General features: G+C 29.8%; 1 protein-coding gene across 10 annotated transcripts in view; it reads left to right on the forward strand.

Moving 5' to 3' along the window:
• LOC113518458 (solute carrier family 12 member 6) overlaps positions 1–18476 on the forward strand; it is a 174331-nt gene that overhangs the window by 121463 nt on the left and 34392 nt on the right. For 9 of the 10 annotated variants that reach the window (XM_031913106.2, XM_031913107.2, XM_052902067.1 and 6 more), the window contains one exon: positions 18145–18215. In XM_031913106.2, coding sequence (XP_031768966.1) covers positions 18145–18215 — 71 coding nt within the window. Of the gene's footprint in view, positions 1–1127; positions 1147–18144; positions 18216–18476 lie in introns of those variants that run through there. The other variant, XM_052902104.1, reaches the window with a different exon arrangement.

The raw sequence follows: 18476 nt of genomic DNA on the forward strand, positions 1-18476 counted from the left end.
TTTAAACAGAATATTATAAATACTCATACAAAACTATAAATATTAATGATCTCATTGTACTGATACTTCTATATGGTTACATAGTTCATTTTCCAATTTCGTCAATATAAAAGCAGCATCGACTCTTAAGTCAACATCTGTGATTACGAGTTATAATTTATCCAATTTTTTTAAATTATATTATTATTAGGTTGATGAATGTTTTAAACTTCTACGCAATTGTGTTTTACTACAACATACATTAAGTAAATCTGCTTTTTTATGAAAAACTCATATGATATATCAACAGAAGCACCCAGTAACTACATGCGAGCACGTGGACAGCACTTATTTGATATTCCGTTAAGAAGAACAGAGTTGGCTAATCAAACTCCCCTATCTCTTACATTGAAACTACTCAATGATATTTTGAGCCGGTATCCGAAATTGGACGTATTTACCTCCAACTAGCTGGAGTTTCGTCAGATAACCACAGAGTGTTTGTGTTTAGAGATTTAAGCTCTAATGTTATTTCTAGTTAAGTTAAATCTTTTTAATATTATTATTTTTAATTATGTATAATACTTTTGTTTTATTTATGCGACACTAAATACAATGTTATTATAATAGCTTAACTATACTAAATAACTAAATATAAGTTCAATAAGTCTAGTAATTCCGTATAAATTTATTAATAATTATGTGTATATTACTAGTAGGTACTAGAAATACAAATATTAATAAATATTCATACATATATTCAGCAAAGGATACATAATGAAATGCATCCAAAGGGCAATACGATTATTAAACGTATGCAATAACTTATAAACAGAGTAGGGGCATTATGCCTGGCTGCACAAGTACAAAGGATCTCAAGCTACCATGCAAGAGGCTTTGTTGCAGCGTCACTTTGAGAAACAGGAATCAAACGGCCAGTGGCCTACTATCACTACATAGGTACATTCATACGTAAACATTACATGAACGTTTATGTTTTGCTACATTAAATAGGGTCGAAAACAAAGTCGTTAACCATACTTATAGGGTAAAGATAGGCTAGAACAATACTTTATAGATATCTTATAAAATGTGTACGTTTCTCTTTATATATTAATAATGTAACATTTTTGTTTCAGGTAAAAAATATAGCAGAAAATTGTTAACGTAAGTGATTCTCTCTTTCAATGAATAGGTTTGCCGCAAACAAGTAACACAGGCTGACATGACTTTAAATATATTCCAGTTTCACGCTACACCGGGATACAAAGGATATCGATTGCCGTCACATTCCTTTGTATCCGAATCCCGTAACAAACATAGCGGGTAATAAAAGTTAAATTTAGTAACGTTGTTTGAATCTCAACAAATCGGAAGGCAATTAATGTTACAAAAAAATCTTTTGTCAACGTTGCTTTGAGGCTTCATCCATATGTATATATAAGAAAATCGTATCTAGATAATACCAATACCTTATATTATATAGATAGAGCATCGAGTCTCAAAAACGGGTCAACTTTTAGTCAGCTAATTTTCAAATTAGCTGACTCGTATTTTTTATTAGCGTTCTATATACTTACACACGCGACATATCACACATTTTCTGCCTAAAAAAGTCCGTCTTTCACGTATAATAATAATACGAACATCACTTGAAAGCTGCTGAATCTATTTGACTAAGTTTTCATAATACAATCTCTTTAAACTTTAATATAATAACTACCGGCTTAACTTACGTGTAATTTTGTCGAGAAAGGTTGACTAGTTTCGGTACCATTCGGAACCCTTAATCTAGAGGGTATATAATAAATATAATGGGTACGAAACTTTTTACTAAAATTCTTAAGAAAAAAAAAACTAATATTTGGACAAGATGAGATTGATATTTTTTTTCATACAGTAGGTTGCTGTAAACTCAGAAAAGCATCTGAGATCTTAACAGCGGGTGTATTGTGAAATACAAATGAATAAAGGGTTTACAATTTAGTCACTAGTCATACAATTTTAGTTGGAAAGAAAATTAGGGCGTGATGGCGGGAAAACGCCATTTGGAAATCCGCCAGGCGCCCTACTACACTGGATTTGAAGACAAATCTACTGGAAACCGAAACTTGAGTCTAACCAAACAAAAAACTGCCAAGTTACGGGAACTGAAAGCTAATATGCCTTCGATAAATTTATAATAAAATCAATTTAAAGTTCGTATATTAACCGTAAAACCTTACATTTTATTTTCAAATTAGATATACATATACAGTACGTACTTATTATTTTTATTAACTTGATTACTTAACTTTTATTAACTTAATTTTCCAATAAATAAATAAATAAACTTGGTCAAAGGCAATATTACCGTGCAGCAGTTAAGTTTGCATGGCTGTATTTCGTTTTGAAGGATGGAATATGGTAGTGAATTTACGGAGTACAGAGGAATAACACCCGAGTCCTCAGTAATGGTAACGTATGGGAGGTATCATGGGCTAAACAGTATACTCTGTTATGTCCATGGTACTGTTCATGTCTATAGGCAATAATCAACAATATACACCGAAATACACCTGAATAAAATTAACAAGATTATTTTAAACGGTCAAGTTTTTAGTCAGTTATTTTTAACTGAACGGTATAAAAGCATAAGAAATTAAAATAAGTAAAAATATATATTTAGATTTTTTATTGAATTTTAAAACTAGCTTTTACCCGCAATATCATCTACGTGACCGAAATACGTTTATTTACCAGGATAAGGAAAGCCTATAGCCTTTTTCATCCCATATAGTACGTGATTGATTAAACCGTTAAGACGTTGTAAGGCAACATACAAACTCACTTTCACATTTATAATGTTAGTAAGAAAGTAAGGATTTCTGCGCAAATATAGAATTCTGATTTTTTTATAATTTTATTATATATGTCTTCTTAAATAAATATTTGCGACATTTGTTGCTAAGATTGAGTCACCATAATGTTAAGTAATTTATTTAATTTCATCATTAGGTGAAGATAAAAAGATACTTCAAAGGTGAACATAAATTCCATTAAAATTATTCCATTATCATCATTAATTGATATCTTCAAATTTAATTTTAAAAGATAAATTAATAATCGAATTTCTCGCTCCACAGTTCTATTCAACTTAAAGTGGTTTTTGAATAAAATCCAATCGAATCAAACTTATGCAGATGTAACCTATATTATATCCTTAATGCAAAAATGCTAAGTAAGAAATCCACAAACAGGGGAAGTTGTTGAACATCAAGTTAAACGAAGTGCAAATTATAATTTCAAATGTTGGAGCGCAGTGAAATCTTAATGCAAATAAGCGGACGAACATCGGGTAAACAGTGATTGGAGATCGGTTTTAAAACTGTAATCCATTCGAATCTCGATAATATAAATCGGTCTCATTTTAAAGATATTTCAGTAATACATATTTTATCATAGAAATCCAAAGACATTTGACCACAGATATATAAGTGTGTATATATAAATTATATTTCATCATACTTTAACTATATCACCGCATTCTTACTGCTGTGTGGTTCCAACATAGAATAAATAGGCTCTTCCTTTCCCGTGAGTATTGTAAGAGTCGACTAAAGAACCTTAACAGTATAGGGATAGGCAGCAGCATCCCTCTTAAAACGACAGTTAATAACTAAATTTATGATGTAAACCATGCATAATTTGTAATTATAATTTATAATATAAAAATATACAATATATGAAATATTAAAAACATTTAAAGGTGAAGATTCATTTTTACTGTGTTTAACCAACATCCAACAATACGTAGGATATGAAAGTCTCAAAATTTGACAAGTTTCACAGTTTACCTAGACTATATATGTAATGATATATAACTCGTAAAACATTTATTAGTTATGCGAAAATAGATTTTTTAGTTCAGTACAGTAAGGAAAAGAACATACATATATATATATATATATATATATATATATATATATATATATATATATATATATATATATATATATATATATATATATATATATATATATATTGTGTGTGGTCATTCGCTTGCTCTTGGGAAAACACTGTCTAGGTAACGAACAGCAAACTAGCTCATTAAAGGCACAAAGTTTAGTAACTGACTCGTACACTGTGGGCGTTCCCAAACGCGAAACTTATCAACTTGAGTAAAGGTTAACCAAACGTTCGCGTCTAAGTAAAAGTTAAAAGGAATATTTTCAGGAAGCGTACAAAATTTTAAGACCTGTTCGGTGCTTTGTTTACAGCCGCCATATTCAAATTGCGACCCGCCAAGTTTTGTAAATGGCACATTCGGTACGACAAATTCTGCTTACGAAGATTCTTTGCATTACCATGCAATTGTTTGTGATCATCCTACTCCATATGCAAAAATCGTATACAGATTACTATGTTTTATTTTATCAAATGTAGATGAAATTATAAACACTAATTTACTTTCTTACAAAATTTTTAATAAATAATATGAAATAAAAGAAAAATTAACACCTAGATAATAAAAAAATATGATGAATATAAAAATAAATTAAGTAAAAATAGTTTAACTACGGCCGGTATAGAGCGTCTATACGATGTTTAATGTACCTATACAATTTTATTGCGATTATATATAAATATTTATTAAATGTAGTAAATGGAAATTCATTAAAATCATTCAAAGTTTTTAACTCCATAACATTTTATTTAAAAAAGATACAAAACGGAATCTGTGACAGTTCTAAAAAAGAACAAATTTGATGAATAATAATATATGTTACAGTTCAATTAAACTGCAAACTAGCCATACTAGTGTACATATAGATCAGCGACCGTCCGATTAATTAATTGGGATAATGCATGGTCCGCCCATAATCACCCTCTCTGGAACACCGCGACGAATTAATTTTGTACTAAATATAAGTATCCACCCACACCTAAATTACCCTTTTGGGTAGTCATTTTAATTAATATAAAATGACTAATTATAACAGCACTAAACTATAAACAATTGCTTTTATTTTTTCCAATTTCATTATTATAGATAAGTATTTGTTATCATAATTTTTACGTTCTTGCAATTTCTTTTTTATCGTTACGAGTTTTTAAAAAGTTTTTAAATTTAAAATTTTACTATTGTGATTCAATTTCGTTAATTTGATATTTTTTTCTACACTGATAGCGTGAACCTACCCTTGAGATCTCTTACAAATAATTGTCTGAACACAATTTCGGTAAAAACATAACTTGAATAAATAAATAAATTGGTTTTCATATTCCATGAATTTGCAAAGTAATTTACTGTGACGGTCCTACGAGTAGCATCCATGTAATTTTTATTCGAATCCGAACTTCCCCTTCAATTTATAAGCAAAATTAAGACTTGCCTCGTCAAAGACATCGTCTTGAGATTATTTTCGTAAATCTAAATATAAATTTCATTTGTCTGCGTAGGTAGTAATCATTAAGAGCTCTCTTGTTCCGATAGCTGATTAATATTCCCGTTGTACACCATTGCGCAGTTATAAAAATAACAAAATAAAACTTTCGCACAGCAATTTCGGTTCGCCATTGGCTATACGTGTTTGAATTTGAAAACAATTACTTCCACAAATCTCCAATAACGTTTGTTTGATTGCACAGGATATATTGTCTACATATTCATAAAGTTCACCTATATTGCTGACCTACATTTGAAATACATACTTGTATGTAGGTTTAGAGAGATAATGGAATGTACAATATAATCTTAAAGTAGATGTTATCTAGAATGCTACGTCAAAATGTTTCATAGTTTTAATTTGCATTTTAAAATCTAAATATTACCGAAATACTTTTTTTTAATTTGTTCAATTCTCTCATAAACCCATTTTAGCTATTCAACTGTTTTGTCTTTTTCTTTTGTGCTAAAATCGTAATTTGAAAAAGTGACAAAACAGTGTAATAGTTAAAATAGAGTTTAGAAGGTTTTTACGAATAAGGGGTTAAGTATATAGCGTGGAGTTTCTTAATTTCTTATACAATATACTCATAGAAATACGTATTACATACATACATTCAGCAGCTTTATTTTACCATCTAGGTCATTTTCAATATCAAAATCAAAAGCTAATGAAGTAGTACATAATTAATAGTGTTACTTAATCACTTTTACTTAATGTTATACCTTTAAATACTCCACAGCTTTGGAGTGCTTAACTAATGGCATAAATGTATGCACTATTTTTATCAATTTTACTGTATTATCTTGTAATTTCTTGGCTATATTTTTTTAATGTTTTAGTTCTAGTTTATGCAAATTTGTAGGAACTTTCCTGATAAATTTTAGGTAGTTTAGTCTCCGCTGTTAAGGTCCTGTTGTATTTAAACAATAAATGGCCAGTGAAGTCCCTTTGCAAACAACACGAGCTTTAATCCGTTGTACTAACTAACAAGGACATCTCTAATTAAAACTTTGCTCAGTTAGCGGAGCTAATGAAATTTTGTCCTAAAACTTTTTTACCCATCCAACTACGTTCGTAAACTAAAAAGTTCATTCAGTAATATATTGGCTCAGATTTGGGAAATTTATTATTAGCTTGACGTATTACTTGACGTTTAAAATCTATGCATGCCTGGATTAAAATTTCCAAACTGGACAGCACGTATAAAATCCGATTCAAATATATTATGGTTTTGTATGTCAGTACTTAGTAAAAGTTCTGCCGCAAAATCCCGACCGCGCAGAATGAAATTTTCAAATTCCTTGGATTTAGGAGTGCCGACAGGCTGTCGGAGCAACTTCATGTGACACAGTTAAATGAACTCGTCTCGTCGAGCGATGTGAAATCACAAATTCTGAGGATTGCCGTCATCCAATAAGGCACTTGGCGTTTCATCAAATATATTACAACGTACCTACTTCTATTATTTATTTATAATGTACAAATTTTATGTAACTGTTATGTCATTTCAGTATTCAAGAACAACTATTTAATGAATAATTATGAAGTTTTACGATATAGAAATTTATTAATGAATTACTTTTCTAAGGTGCCTGCTTTATACATATTTTATATTATATACATATTTTTAGTAAATAAGGTTTAATAAAAAAATCAAATTTTAATAAATGTATTTAAGAAAAATATAGTACACATTTGAAGAATTCATGATAGATACATATATGTAACATATAAGTAAAACAACAGCCAATTAAGCAGATAAATACATTGAAAAAAATACACGAAATTTAAAGCAAAAATAATAAATAAATCTTTATTAATAACATAGTACTTGTAAATTATCTAATTGAATTAAACTATTATTAATTAAATATTAGAAAAATTAAACACCGCTTAAAAAACTTCCTTGATTAAAAAGTATATTCATAAAAGTTACAATGTAATAAGTTGGTATAATAATAATAATGATTATTACAAATTCCGCATTATGGTAGAAACGATTTCAGTAGTAATCACCTTTCACAAATTGAAACAGAAAAAGGGCTTTAGAAAGAAACTTAAAGTAGGACATTTGAATGAACATTTCTTAGAAGGGATGGTAAATCCAGCATATCCATTATTTTTAATAATAATTTTAAAGAAAAATGTTTGATCTCACCGGCGGAGTTTAATCACCGTTGTAGAGCATTAGCTTTAAGTAGTCTTTGAAGAAATTTATTTTGAATGTTCTCTAATTAGTAGTTACCACAGAGTAAGTAAACATTACCTTATAAGAGTTGGCAGCGGCCATGAATCCACGGAACTTAGAAAATAAAATGCATGTTACCTTCTTGAAGTAACAACACAAGGAAAGACTATAAAAAAAAAACGGAAAAATAAATTATTATCCACAATATTGTAACACTAACTATACGCATATGCCTCCATCTAAAATATTGATATCAACAGTTGCCATAAGAATACCTAGCTACTGCGCAATATCAAAATTTCAATTTCTCAAAAAACATGGACAATATGTTTACATATTTTATATTCCTTAATTTTAAATCTAATTCTTTGACAGGTGAGTAATGTAAATTTTCTTTAGCTCATTAAAAAATAGTTGGAAGTATTGTGCCGTGTCAAACATCACCTGAAAAAAACACATCTACAGTTTTTATAGAAAATATGGTATACGTACTGTACAATATGCATATAAGAAAAATAACCCTTTAAAACATATTTTTATAAGTGAAATGCTGTTTTTTGAAATGGCGCCATGACTGTCATGGCGCTTATTCAAGATGGCCGTGATTCGCTATGATGAAATACAGTTTGGTAACATAGTTTCAGAAAAAAAAACATAATTCCAACAACGATGTTTCCACTGTCGCAGGCCTCTTAGCTACTTACAAATGTATTTGTCACGCCTGTCTCCGATTAGGGTAGGCAGAAACAATGACACGCAAAAAGCTTTGATCCAAACAGACCTCTTTCACTTCCTCCACATTCATCAATCTTTACATACAAACTCGACAATGATGGGGACTTATATTTTGGCCCTTCAGCACGTCACCTATTTGGTCGACATACGTCCATTTAAAGCGGCCCCTACCGACATCTCCATTCATTCGTGCTGAATAACTCTATTTCGTAAGGGGAGAAGGAATTGTTAGTAATGGAGAGGTTAGTTCCTATTGCTATCAATATAGGATAGATCTCCACACGGTACCCCCTGGAAATTATCGTGACTAATTTATCGTTGAATTCGTCACAATGGGCTCACTGACCTGCCTTTTCATCCTCACCTATCATCTCTCACTGGTGCCATGCTAGTTTATACCGATAGCGCAGGCAGGGTTCTCATTTCATTATCATTCATTCATAAAAAAAACTCACTTTCGTAATTCTTCTGTCCTTTATCCTCTCCAAATGGCCAAACTAACGCAATATTCTCTTTTGATTTTTGTCTCTACATCATCCATCAGTCACATCATCACATTTTATTTTAATCACACTATTTCTCACTCTATCTTTCAATGTAATACCACACATATTTCTTAGAACTCTCATTTCTAGACCATTTATCCTATATTATATTCATTCAAAAATCAAGAAGAATAAAAAAATACATTAATAATTAAAGAAAATATTTCTACAAAGACTTACTTCGTACTAATTCGATTAACTTATAACTTTAACTGAACTAAACTATTGTTACGACACGAGAACGTTTTTAAATTAGCTTCGATCTAAATGTTCTGTTTTTAGTTCCACTCTGAAATGAGTAAGCAATATATATTAAAAAATAGAGAAACAGTCTTAGTACATAATACTATCATACTATCGTATACCAGTTATCGGGAATTGAATGTACTTCTGGATAGTCCGAGAAGAAAGTTACTCGTAATTTGTCTCCGCAGGTTATTAGGTGGATAATATTACTTCGGGAAATTTTGTAAAATGAAACCACGTACACCTGTTTCTTTCTTACGGAGCCATTTTTAATTACTTTTATATTGTAATGTTTTTAATAGTCTTTTTTTATTTTACTAAGGTAAAGAATTAAATCTATGTTTCGGATTGAAACACTATGTTTATAGTTTCCGACTTTATTTTAAAAATAGTATATAAATAGTAAAATTTTCAGTGACGCCAGCCTAGTATTCTTACACATACAAATGTAAACAACTGATTTTACACAGTTTTGAAATATTCTCTATCAATTTAGAATAAGAAATAAAAATATTCTTTGAAAGTCTTGAATTTAAATTGTTATTACTTTATTTATTGGAAAGGATATCAAGCGAATATGCGGTTTGATACGGAATCAACAATCACCGCAGTCCATGGATCCATATTCCATATCAACCACAATATAGAGCAGCCGCCGATGCATTGTATTTTTTATGTCCAATATTATATTGGATTGTATATATTTCCCAATTCAATATACATGACAGACTTGATTAAAAATTCAGAAAGCTCCTTCTTCTCGACACATTTCGTTAAGAAAACGCAAAGTTCAAGTTACGAGGGATCCGTCTACTCAGCGATCCGTGCAAACTTCGTGATCCATAAAAGGTCTCGGTTTACGCTCCAACCCCACTAAGTTCGGCCACTAACATATATGGCATTTGCTCTACCACTAACAAGATAAAAAAATGTGTAATCGCTTCATATCTGTAATATCTGCCTACTTACTGGAATAAAAGATGTTTTAACGTGATCGTGTTTTAAACACAAACCTAACGTGTTTAAACCACTAAGAATGGCAAACAAGTTGACGGCCCATCCAATATAAAATGGTAACCGTCTCCTACAGACATGTGCAGTACCATGGACATAACAAAGTATACTGTTTCGCCCATGATACCCCCCATGAGTTGCCATTCCTGCGGACTAAGGTGTTATTCCTCTGTATCTTGTAAATTTACTCACATATCCCACCCTTCAAAGCGAAATACAGCCATGCAAACACGACTGCTTTTCAATTGAAACTCGAATGGGACAGAGGTACCCAAGCACATAACGTGACGAACAACGAAGAAATATATTTTAAATCTATCTTTAGTAGTACCGCATATTATATAATAGTACCTACTTCATAGAGCAAACTCTTCGGCATGTTTAACCAAATATATAAAATTAGAAAATTGACAGTTCAATTCAATTTCAATAATAATATAGATGATTTGGTAATTGATATGATTCAGATGAAAGTGTTTGTGTATTTGATTAATCGTTCTTTTTTGCTAAACGGATTGAAATTAAATTTGACAAGTATACAACACGTAGTGCATAATAATATTCTGATTATAACTAGTATTTATTCACTTTGCGTTTAAATCAACCAATCAAAACAAGAAACACCGTTTAATCCAATAAAATTAATAAATAACATTTTTGCTCCAAATTGTGTTTACTTACAAAAATATATTTTATTGTAAATGAAAACAATAAAAGTAGATACAAAAAAAACGAACAAAAATTTTTTTTATGTGTAAAATTTACGTTTTATTCGTTCGCGTTTACAAATTTTAGTAAAAAAAAGGACACTAAACTATGCTCTAATATTAAAACCGTCACATAGAACATAATTTATAACACAATAACAGTCCAACTCAATATCTGGGGCTATAAATAATCCCTCTATCAAATGAACAATATGACATCCCACTATACATACATCAATGATAGGACATTCATAGCCGAGAGCTGACCAGCCCTGATTATATTCAGTGTCCAATTAATTGGTAGCTCTGTGAACCGATCGCATGTGGCATTAAAATATTAATTGAATTGGATTGCAACTACTGCTACTGTATCCCGTACGTGAATATTGCAATAGTGGGCAAAATTCAAATTAGTGGGCAATATTGTGCACGTGTAGATAGAAACGAGCGTAATTTTGTATTATAACTACATATTATCTTTATGGTTTTAATAAAGTATTTTATATTAAACGTGCTTTATCTACGACCCATGAGATCTAGGTGTTCGGGGGTTAATTTTTTTATTAAAATGCGTACTTACCATAAAAGACCGAAAAGTGTACATTTGCTTTGTTGTTATTTTACTAGTTGTAGTGTGAATGTTACCATGTAATATTACATTACTTATGAAATCTCCGTAATCCGCGTGCGTACATGAGACGTGTTATAAAAAAGTAGATGGAGCAAGAGATATATGTGAAAATAGATAGAAACCTTTGACATTCGTTTCTCTTTGACTATATCGCAAGATGTTTGGCCTTAAGGCAAAAATACTGAAATTATTTTTAAATATAAATAACACTAAATAAATTACTATTAATATATAATATTAATGCGTAGTAGCATGGGTAATATAGACACCGATCCGATATCTATATATTGGGTTTCTCAAGACATAGATAGTGGAAAAAGGTCAATCATCCATTTCGATATCGCCCATATCTGTTGGATATCTATTTTTAAATATGTTAAAAGTCTGTTATTCAATATTATTTTTTGGATAACAGACTTTTAATATATTCGTTATTGAACCAGTATACAGATATTGTAACTAAAATATATAAATTTTCCTATATATTACCCACCCCTAATTATTACATAATGAATCCAATTGCCTAATCTGAAACAAGATTACTGTGTGTTTAATTACAAGCAAGACCTAGGCAATTTAGAGACTTATATCTAACCTACTTTTGATATTTTTCTTAACTTGATTGTAATAAAAATTGCTTTAATAAAAATACAATTGTACATATTAGTATCTAAAAAAAAAAACACTTTAAGAAAATGAGCTCCGAATTCATTCATTTAAACAAGATAAAGCGACAGAGTAATCGCCGTTGAGCCATCCATCAATCGGGCTACACTATATAAAGTGTCTACTCAGAGTTCACTGCTACTAGCACTTTAGCAGTTACTTAATAGTAAATAAAAAAAAGTAACAGATAAATTACTTAATGTGATAATGAAGTAATTGAAATATATTTATTTAAACTTCAATGCACAATTATATAAGTAAGTGTACATACGGCGGATTTAACACCTAATGGCGTTCTCTACCAATCAACCATAAGGCAAGCAGATAATTAAACATAAATAAATATGTATATTATGAATGAATGAATGGTTTATTTTCTCTTCACAAAAGGTAGTATAAAGTGTAAACAAAAAAAACCCTTATTATATCCTATTATTTAAGATTAATTATTAATATTATATCATAATATTTTAAATTATGAAAGTTTGTAAGCATGGACGAATGTTTGTTACTCTTTCATGCAAAAAATATTAAAGAGTTTAAATGAAATTTGCTAAATGAGCAGATTGTAATCCTAACTTAGCACAAAGGATAATTTATGTACTAATTCACGCAAGCAAAGCCACGGAAAGTAACTAGTGACACTATAAATGTTAAAGTGAATTTGTTTATTATCTCTTAGCGTCTTAACGACTGAACCAATCACTATGAAATTTGTGTGTTGGTTTGTTCATATGGGATAGAGAAAAGAATATAATCTACTTTTTAACATTCCAGGTCACGCGAACGAAGTCCCGGGTAAAAATAAATGGACAATAAATAATGACATGAGTCTATTATAACACACAATTATGAGATTATTGAAAAAAATTTAATAAATGTAGAAAGCGTAGGCATAATCCCCTAATGATTTGGAATATGTAAAGCTTAATATTCCACGGGGATACATGCCAATTGCGATGCAAATTTGAAATGGAGATATTGAAATTAATATTTTAATAATTGCTTTCTCATAAATACATATTTCCCTTCCAAATCTTTTTCTTCTGTTGATAAAAAAACGTTTGGTAACATTATAAAGTAACATTGCTATTTTTACGTATAGGCTTTACCTGTCCTTTTAGGAGTGGTAACTAGCAAACATTATAAATATAATTTGTCAATATTTATATTTACAAATTAGAATTATAGAGATAGAGTATCGAGTCTTAAAAACAAGTAAATTTTTGTCTTCTAATTATCAAATTTAGTATTCTATATACTTACACACACAATGTATCTTGACGTATCTATATTTATTTAATAAATAAAATGAGTTTTTACACATGCAAAAATTATAAGACAAAATATATATAGAAGTTATAAAGGAATCACTCCTATCTTAACATATTTATATTATAACATAACATAACACTCATAACATAACATATTTATTACGCAAAATGGTATGAAAAAGTTGATCCACTTTTCTCAAAGCATTTGTATGAAAACACTCTATCTAAATATATAATCTAAGGAAAAGGATTAACAAAATAGTATTAAGAATTTAAACTAAAAGTGATAAATTCTAATCTGGTAACCTTAGCAAACACATATGTATAAAAATGTTGATCTTTTTTTCGAAGCATTTGTATGAGAAAATCTATCAAGTATGATATTGTTTCTATCTCTTACTGACGTTTAAAATTTTGAAACGGTTTAGAATATCAAGCTATCTAATAGCACATAGAAAAATGGTGGTCGTCGTCTATAGCACTATGATCACCAAAGAATACACTATGATGCCAACGTTATCCCTTACGTCTTTTACGCCTGAAAATTAGACTATTTTGCTTAGTAATATGATTACCACAGAAAATATATACGTAACACATATATGAAAAAGTCCTTTGATAAATTAATACTTGGATTATAAATAAATTTTCATAAATATTTTTACCACCAACCTTTTTTCACATGTTAATATCTATATTGTGAAATAATAAACTCTTTTTTTTTCTAAATTTACTCTTTTATGCTATAATTAACTTAGGAGAAGCTTAACGCTCAATTAGTACATTACTGAATACCTATAAAACCAACAGAGTGTATGAACACTCAATGACTGGAATATTTTATCGGAAACCATAATAAATACATAAAACACATTACGACAGTTCTTTTTAGAATAAAAAACCACAAGATGTATCGGTTCAAAAATACTACTGCTGGAAGTTGATTCCAAAGAGTATATATTTATACCTATATATATACCAAAATATAATACATATCTAAATACAAGTTGATACTACGACATTATTTCGTACTTTGAAAGCTGGAAATTTAACCTTTAGTTCTTTTGACAACGTCAATGCCGAAATATGTCTCCATCAACCAGTATGCAAATAATACTGAAGATGAGAAAAGGTCAATCTCTGACCTTCTCGAATGTATAAAGTGGCTATATTAAATTTTGTTGATTATATTATCGTCCGTTCTTACGGGCATGCAATGGAATTAGTCAGTTATATACTTACATTAATAATAATTAAAGCGGATGTGTATGTACCGCCGGCAATATTTTGCCATGCATAACCATTCTATTTTAAAACTAGCTCTTTACCTGGTACTTCGTACACATAAATATCAAAAGGAAAATCAGTGAGAGAGACCACTCTTAGATAATAATCAAGTTTAAACATATACCAGTTTATAAGTTAGACTTTCAGAATTACAACTGTGAAAACTGCATCTAATTTTGTACAATAGTTTTTGCGTGATGCCGGAACAAACATGCAGGTAAACAGATGGACAAAATAACTTTAGATGGATAAAATATTGATATATATACGAAGTTACTTTATTGTATAGACAGGATGCAAAGGCCTATCAATTTTCCATTGATGCAACAATGATTGGCAACGTCTGCATCTGCAATTTTTTTAATATCTTTTCGATCCTTTTCATAAACTACTTTCGTTATCTTTAAAACATTTGCTCTAAAATAAATATTTTTTTTCTTTTACAATAAAATTAACATCAAATGAAAAAAAATCAACGTCACATTTATAATGTAAATTTTGTTCTAAGTTGATCTTATTATGCAACGAAAACAATAAGTTAAAGAAATATATATATATATAATGTGTGTCCGTGACCATTGATGGAGAAGGACAATGGGTTTGTCGAGGCACACGGAAGTGACACATGTTTAATAAGATTATGTTGTAATCCACACCTGCGATAAGGAAAAAGTTTGGAAACCCAAAATAGAGGTAATGCACTACGTAATAGTTTCATTTATGATCTAAATTTAATATATAACTATTATATATAGAATGAAGTGACAAGTGAAAGATTTTTTGCGATTTACCCTCGGGTTTAAAATTAATGCTCGAAATTTCTGAATAAATGAGTATAAGAATGACGATGAGAATACGCTTGCTAGTATAAATGAGGACTTCATTTACATATTCTAAAACCATTCTCTTTCTTTTCACGTCTCATAATTTCGATTTATAACAGAAAATATTAAAATAAATACCATTTATTTCTCTTCAGCTTTTATCATATTATATTACATTAGGTGTTTAGCTCACATAGAATGAACAAAATAAATACATTTTGTACATCAATAGATAATTTAATGCAGGAAACCCTTGATGCCCAAATCCTAATCGAACTTAGTCACATTTGGTTAGTATTTTATTTTATTTTGTGATATATAAAGTATAAATTCATTTATGGATAATAAAAATAATTAAATAATACAATAATATATATATATATATATATATATATATATATATATATATATATATATATATATATATATATAATAAACATAATATAGCCTTTATTCAGATCAACTTAATACATTAAAAACAAACATAAAATTAAAAAAAAAACTTAAAATAACTTATTCTAATGATTGTTTCTTACTTATTTTTTGAAGATCTGTTTGCCATTTGGCCTCCTCCAAAGGTCTCGCCTATCCTGAGCCACTCTGTCCCACATTTTTCCAGCCACTTGCCACTTCCCTGATGTCATCATCCCATCTTATGCAGGGTCTGCCTCTTTTCCGTTTGCCTTCCTTGGGATACCATCTTGTCACTTTCTTATATATATATATATATATATATATATATATATATATATATATATATATATATATATATATATATATATATATATATGTATAATTTTCCACAATACACTACAAACAGTTACTGTTAACACTCAGAATATACTCGTATAATATAATTTAAATTAAAATACAAGTACAATATGACATCTTATTTGAATCCGCCCTCATAATATTTACAAGAGACGAGAATCGTTGGCTTGCTGGAATTTGTTTTTAGTCTTTGTTTATCTACCTAACATAGCGACGCTCGTGTGAACATATAATGCTACGTGACGTCCCCTCAATTGCTCCCATTCCATAGAAACTCATTTATGTTGACAATATTTGTGTCGCTGGTTTCTGATTACGTAATATTTTTCGTTCCCTGTATAATAATGCCAGTAAACAATGCTTACCTCTCTGGAATTCATAAAATATAATAAATAATATGTATGCTTAGATCATTTTACTTGATGTAGTCATAACTATATGTTAGGATTAAGTTACATTGGTAAGGATATTACATTATAAGTGATGGAATTATGTTACTAAAACCAAATCTTCTAACTCTACATACATAAATAAAAATTATTTGTCGAATGTGTGTTTATATTAGTCAGGAAATATGTTTATATTGGTCAGCTCAGGATTGATATTAAAGAAAATATTTAAAAAATCATACGAAAAAATGAAAAAATGCAAAACCAGAACGAATATGTAGTTAGTAATAAATGTAAAAATACATAACTTTTATTTGAGAATAAGACCTACATTATGTAAATAAGAAGTAGACTAGTATTATTTAGTGAGAACTCAGCCAATAACAATTATTGACAGTGACATGCTTGGATTCCCATCATATGTGTGTTAACTTCTGAATACATAAAGTTCCCTTCAGTTGAACATACATTGTATTTACTCTTACATATAATATTTACATAGAGCATATTGCACACTACGCAGTTTTATTAACAGAGGTATATGCTCTTACATTATATAGATAGAGTGTCTCCATACAAATGCTTTGAGAAAAGCAGATCAACTTTTTCATACAATTTTGCGTGATAAATAGTTGAATGTATGTGAATGTGTGTGAAAAAGACTCTATTTTCCGCGCTTAGCCTCTCATTTGGGCCGTTGTACCTATGAGTCGTGGCTAGTACAGCCAACCTAGCTCCGCCCAGAAGCGCAGAAGCTTCCTGGGTTCTTCACAGGCCTCACGGAGCGACCTTACCGTTCCGAGGATTTCTAAACGTTGATGAACCACAGCCTCACATTCCAGGATTACGTGAGCAGTCGTTTCTTCGTGAAACGTGATAAATAGTTATGAGCGTTTCCTTTACAACTGCTATATTTATTTTGTTTTATAATTTTTGCATCTTTTTAATGCGGAAAAACTCATTTTATGTATACAACAATTAAATAAAACACTTCAAAATACATTATGTTGCGTAAGTATATAGAACACTGATAAAAAAACGAATTGGCTAATTTGACAATTAGCTGACAAAAAGTTGAGCCGTTTTTGAGGCTCGATGCTCTATCTATATAATCTAAGACTTATCTATATAAAGTTCAATAAACATTGTTGCTTTTTGAGGTTCCATAGATCGTATGCAAATAAAGTCAGTATAGTACTTACATTATGTCTATCATCCAAGCGAATTGTGATAAGGACTTCTAATTTTAAAATAACTTATTAAGATAATTCTAAATATCTAAAGTAGAATGCTACGTATAAAAAACATAATTGTGTTCATATAGGTATTTTATTAAATTTATTTAGATTAAACTTATGAACTATATATGCAGCATAAAATATGAGACCCAAAGGGTTCAACTCCGGACGGAGGCTGTCGTTAGATAAAATTGAGGTTATTTCTCTATATGTTGCAGGTGACAACGACGAGCATGGTCTGCCCACACAGAAGGACAAGGGATGTGACACCAATCTTTACCTATATCATGTAAGTGCTATGCATAATATATTACTGATTTTTTTTTTTACTTTGTTTGTAAAAAAAGTTTGATATCTCAAAATTTACCCCAATATGTTTCTCAATTCTGAAGTGTTTCAATTTTTTTTTCATTGTAAGGATTTATTATATAATAATATAAGGGATTTATATAGAAATTGAGCATAAGTTTAAATGCACACGACCCTTAACAGCATAATACAAATTTACCAGGACCTGGGCTTGACAGTTGATGCAGACATAGGTCACGGA

Source organism: Galleria mellonella, unplaced genomic scaffold (assembly GCF_026898425.1).
Source record: "Galleria mellonella isolate WM207_F2 unplaced genomic scaffold, CSIRO_AGI_GalMel_v1 utg132, whole genome shotgun sequence".
Classification (NCBI taxonomy): Eukaryota; Metazoa; Arthropoda; class Insecta; order Lepidoptera; family Pyralidae; genus Galleria; species Galleria mellonella.